At 48.3% G+C, this 5877-nt stretch overlaps 1 protein-coding gene across 1 annotated transcript in view; it reads left to right on the forward strand.

Moving 5' to 3' along the window:
• Positions 1 to 1536: 1536 nt before the first annotated feature.
• Positions 1537 to 5877, forward strand: part of LOC103768765 (neuronal growth regulator 1) — a gene marked incomplete at its 5' end in the record, with an annotated part of 39716 nt that continues 35375 nt past the window's right edge. The window contains one exon of the mRNA XM_008935921.1: positions 1537 to 1662. Within this exon, the coding sequence (XP_008934169.1) occupies positions 1537 to 1662 (126 nt within the window). The remainder of the gene's footprint in view (positions 1663 to 5877) is intronic.

Genomic DNA, 5877 nt, shown 5'->3' on the forward strand with positions numbered 1-5877 from the left:
GCAGTCATTACAGATGGTTCTGAAATACCTACGTGTAAAATGTGTATCTTTTACATGTATTAGTACAAAATTTGTTATTTACCATCTAGAGAATAATGCCTTTCAGAAACATCAACAGGGTAGGTCTTGTTCCCCCATCAGTCTGATTTCTACAGCAAATGTGATACAACATATAAAGAACTAGATATGTTTGTAGGAAGAAAGATTGGTTCCAAAATCCAGGATTCCTGCCTTCCTTGCTGGGACCCTGAGTCCCTCTCCTCCCTGTGTAACCTTACAGAAATTAAAGCATCCCCTTAAGGGTTGGCCATTTAATGCTTCCCATCATTTCCCATCCCTGTGGAACTCTATTCTCTGGTGCCCAGATGTCCAAATAGTGCAGAAAGTGGAGGTCAGTGAAAAATGCTGCTGATGACATGGAAGGAAAAAAATCTAGCTTATTTTTTCTTAGCCACGTTTCTACTGCAAGCCTAGAGGCAACAGAAAGCAACAGAAATAAATGTCTTTGCCTCCTCTCCATGAACAGCTATGGCTCTCCAAGTACACATGGAGGAGATGTAATAGGCATCATTATTTTTAAAAGTACAAGAAAAATTTAATTTTATCTTCTGTTCAAACTTAAACAAGCGAGCTCAGCCTTTCCTGAAACAAGAGCATCCATCAGCAGCAATTTACTGGGAGCTCAATAACAATACCTGCTCTGCACATGAGGGAGGAGGTTGCTGCTTCCTTGCTGGTACCATTTCAAACCCACTGCTGGGGTGAGGGGAGTGGGGTGGTGAGAGCTGTGGAGAAGAGGTTTCCATGGGTGTATTTCAACAGCTCCATGGACTGTTACCAATAGTGGCAACCTGGGTATCACAGGTCCTCTCAGCCCTGGTGGGGTCACAACCACCCCCTGCAGTGCTCCAGGCTGGGGGAAGAGGGGCTGGAAACTGCCTGGTGGGAAAGGACTTTGGGGGGTTGGTCAGGAGCCAGCTGGAGATGAGCCAGCATGAGCCCAGGTGGCCAAGAAGGCCACCAGCATCCTGGCCTGGGTCAGCACTAGTGGGGTCATCAGGACCAGAGATCATCCTCCTGGAGTCAGCACTGGGGAGGTCCCACCTCGAATTCTGGGGTCAGTTTTGGGCCCCTCCCTCCCAGAAGGACCTTGAGGGGCTGGAGCGTGGCCAGAGAAGGGCAACGGAGCTGCTGGGGAAGGGTCTAGAGCCCAAGTGTGGGGAGGAGCAGCTGAGGGAGCTGGGGGTGCTGAGCCTGGAGCAAAGGAGGCTCAGGGGAGACCTTCTGGCTCTGCACAGCTCCTGACAGGAGCCTGGAGCCAGGTGGGGGTCGGGCTCTGCTCCCAAGGGACAAGGGACAGGACAAGAGGAAACGGCCTCAAGTTGCCCCAGGGGAGGTTGAGGTTGGCCCTGAGGAACAATTTTTTCCTTGGTTCATGGTTGGACTCGATGACCTTCAAGGTCTCTTCCAACCAAAAGAGTCCTGTGACTGTTTGCAGCAGGTTTCCATTCCAACTCCCTCCTTGTCTCCTCCCAGTCTCTCCGAAGATATTCCGCATCTCCAGCGACCTCGTGGTGAACGAGGGGAGCAACGTGACCCTGGTGTGCCTGGCCACGGGGAAGCCCGAGCCCTCCATCTCCTGGAGACACATCTCTCCCTCTGGTGAGTACAGCCCCTCTCCTCTCTGCACTGCCTCTCCAGGAGCAGCCCTTGCCTTTGCATTTGACAGAAAATCAGTGTTTTTCTGTGGCCTAAAAATTTAGTATGTGCTGACTAGGCTTCTAGAAGATCACAGCTTCTCCAGGTTTCAGCTGAGATCCATGAAAACTAGAATTCTACTATAATATAAGAATGTAGAAATAAAGCCATCCTAAAGAGGAGTATATTTTTAAGCTGGTTTTCACAGGCTCCAGCCATTTATCAAACAATTCCAATTAAAAGGAAAACAAGGCAGTCATCAAGGGCACACAGGGCTCTCCAGGAGCAGGGGTGAAAGTTAAAAACTTGAACACATCATGCAGTAGATTTAATTTAACATAACCACCATTGAGCCATCGTTCCATGAGAGGGAATAGTTGCTGAGAGTAGTTTTATTGAAGGCATTAAATGACATGTGTGGCAAATTGTGAACCAAATGGCAACTTTTCTGTTTATACTTTTATTTACTCACAACATGTTTGAAGGAGATCTTGTGGCCAGCACTGGGCCTCTCTCCAGTGGGTGCCCTGGGGCAGGAGCTGGCTCCCTGCGAGCCAAGCAGGACCTGTCTCACTGGCTGGGGACATCCCTGCTCAGCAAACAGAGCTCCTGGCTCTGGGGGTCTTGTGTTTGTGCAAGGAAAGGCTCCTGCATGCCAGGCTGGGCTTCCACCCGTGCTGGGAGAGGCACGGAGAGCATTGTGCACTGAAGGGCTCTCTGTTTGCTCACCTGGCTTCTGTGGAACTGCAGAATGGTTTCCTGGGCTGTCAGCTCACCACAGTGTCTCATAATCCTGAGGAATGGTTGGCTTTACAAAGCAAGGTCTGAAAAAAAAAACCAACGCCAAAACTTCTGACCTTTATGACAGTGACAATGAATTTGGTTTGAAGTGTCCATCGAGGGACTAGAGCAAAAAAATCAGTTGTAGCAAAATATGGATTTTAACTAAATGTCAAATAACACTTTATTGGAACCTGTGGTGATACTTTACAGTAATAGCTTAAAGCATTAGATTGTCTACAGAAAGGAGCTGTTACAATTTTCCCGGAGAGGAAAAAAGCAGAAAAGGAGAATTAGTGCACTCAGGCTGGAGAGGTGGTTGCAGGAGGAATTGCCTCCTCGGCCTGAGTTCAGGGAGAATTAGTCCATTTCATCACAAGGGCTGTCAGCAAACCTGCTGATTTGTGTTTGACCCAAGGACTGGGGACGAGGACTCGGAGGAAAGCTGTGATCATCCCTGTGCAGAGTGTCCCCACGGTGAGCAATGAACACCACAGCTGAGGGAAAGACCAGTCTGAGATCCAAACTGCTGAAGGTCCAGGGGAGGCCTGTTCTGGGTTTCCCTTCCCTTGCCCGACACCTTCTTCCTTGGTTGGACTGGATGGTTTTAAAGGTCTCTTCCAGCCTCAATGATTCCATGATTCACAGCCGTGGGGTCCCCTGTGGCAGCCCCTGCCCATCTCTGCCCACCCCATCCCTGCCCTCCTCTGCACCCTCCGTGTTCCCACTTCTCAAGCCCTCTCCCACCAGCCCACGTCCCTCTGCATTGCACCTCTGTGTGAGGGTCATAAACCCCACCCCACAGAGCCACGCTCTGGGAAATGCCTCCTGTCCCTGGGTGAGTAATGGGCACAGCTCTCTCTGGAGTGGGCGAGCACAGGAGCCAAATAACTTTTCACTCAAAAATCTTGTAAAATCTGATGGAAGCAAACATCTAATTTACAGAATATGTTCTGCCCGCTGGTCTACCAAGTAAAGAAGAATTTTTCCATTTCAGTAACATCGTTCCACTTTTGTCCTCAAGTGTATGTTCTGGTGTGCAGAGAGTTATAAATGACACTCAAATCCAATTAAATATCAGTCTGTCAGACGAGGAGGCTGGATTTATTGGAAAACAAAATGAACCCCCCAGATTTCTGTAACAGGTTGTGTTCTGGCTGCAGCAAATTGCCTTTATCTAAACATGAGCTTCATCCACCCTTGGTAATTTCCACCAGTTCTCTCCTGTAATTCCCAGGAGCAGTAACGAAGCATCACACCTAGAATATGACACTAAATTATATTAATGAATCTTATTTAGAATATTCTGCAATTGTTTGTCAAAGCTGCTACTGAAAGATAAGGAACAGAAATCTCTGAATACAAATGACTCAATGTAGACTAATTCCAAAATATTATCTTGACTTGCATCAGTGCAGCCTTTCCTTGGGTAAGGTCAGATGCAGTTTTTTTGGACAAGAGATAAAATGAACCTTCCGTAGGAATAAAAATAAAATGTATTTCGAGGTAATTTTTAACTTGGTACATAAATTATTGGCCTGGAATCGTTATTGTGCATGTTTAACTTGCAGCCATTATGTAAATGCCTTTATTATACAAATATTCGTTGTACAAACCCATTATGTAAATCCCCCAAATCTACACGTCCAGCAAGAAACACAGGGCTGTGGTTTGTAATCTGGACATCCTCATTGTTGAAATGTCACCTGATCCAATTGCAGGGATGGCTTATTTTGTTCTGACATTTCGGAGTAAAGAGCTTCAGAATGGAACCAGAATTTTAAAGACTTGAGGTCTGCCTGGCACAAAACTGCAGCTTGCAACCCTGGGCTGGTCAGGAGGTGCACGCCTGGCTTGCTGGTTTTGGGAAGCAGGTTCTGCTCCTGCTGCCAGGAGCACCAACAGCAAAATGCAGTCAGAAATCCTGGGACAAAACGTCAGCACGTTGCCAGATTCGGGTACTGTACCTTGAAACTCTTTTCCACTTTGCTGGTGACACAGCTTTCCAGAGGAGACCTCTCCCAGCTGCAGATGCCCCGGGATGCTGGGATGGGGCCCAGCCACTGGCTGCAGGAGAAGAAAGAAGAAAACATAAGATGGAGCCATAAGGATCTGCTGTTTCGTTGGTGTTTCCTCACCGTGCCATCCCAGCCTCTCCAGCTTGGCCATCCTGAGCAGTCCCCCTCTGCCTGTGCAGCAGCTCGGCCTGGATCCTCAGCTTCATCCCTGGGCACTTCCAGTTTCATATTTGCCAGCCCTTCCCTGCTCTCTTGCCCTTTTCTCACAGTTTTATCCTCATTGCTTCCAGTCTAGGTTCTGATTCTTTCCCTGCCACATGAGGCTGGGCTGGCTGTAGGTGTGCATGTGTTTGGGGAGCAGAGTTCCAGAGTTTCAGAGCCTGTGGAGTCAGCTGAATGAAGACAGGCTTGCCCAGGTGGAGGGAGTGACAGGCACATCCCTGGCACTGGGACACCCTCATTGTCCACCCACTTCTGTTGCCAGAGAACGGTGCTTTCCAAAACAACCCAGAGACCCCCTCAGGACCCCCTGTCAGAATCCATGAGCACATGGAGAAGATCAGATTTTTCACTGCCACTGAAGACAGCTGCACCTAGGCAGGATGAGCCTGGATTTCAGTCTGACCCTGTTCCCACGGTACCTCCTCTCCTCCTCAAACATGTTTCGGGGGGCGTGGGGGGTTGTGCACCCGGGTGATGGGATGAGCTGACCCTGATGCCCATCCTGTTATTTCTGGAGAGCTGGTTCCTGGAGAACCCCTCCTGAAGCAGGTGGCTGTGGAAAGCTGGTGGGGCTGAGAAGCACAGAGACCTTTACAAACCTTCTGCCGGAATGCTCATAATCAAACAGAGCCTGATCTGGGCACACTTAATGTCAGATGTTCTGCTGGAGAACCTGGTTTTCAGATGTTACCCAGACGTGGCAGTAATGAGATGTGTTTTGTTGAGGTGCAAGTCCTCTGAACCTGAACTTTCAGGCTGAAAGTACTTCACTGACATGAGTTATTATCAGATTTCCAGGGCTTTGTACAAAACGTGACTTTGACTTTAAAAATACTCCATCTACTGCTTCAAAATAGTTTTAAAACTAGAAGTTTTAGAAACAGAAGGTTCTAGGTTGTGTCTTTTGTCATAGAATCATAGAATGGTTTGAGTTAGAAGGAACCTTAAAGCTCATCCAGTTCCAACCCCCTGCCATGGGCAGGGACACCTCCCACTAGAGCAGTTTGCTCCAAGCCCCATCCAGCCTGGCCTTGAACACCTCCAATATTGGGACATCTACAACGTTTAGATCTCAGAATCTAGCAGGACCCTTTGTCCTGTTAGATTCTAAAGCTCAAGCAGATAGCCTGGCTGCTGAGGGTTATTTCACACCCCTCTT

Source organism: Merops nubicus, unplaced genomic scaffold (assembly GCF_000691845.1).
Source record: "Merops nubicus isolate BGI_N331 unplaced genomic scaffold, ASM69184v1 scaffold1240, whole genome shotgun sequence".
Classification (NCBI taxonomy): Eukaryota; Metazoa; Chordata; class Aves; order Coraciiformes; family Meropidae; genus Merops; species Merops nubicus.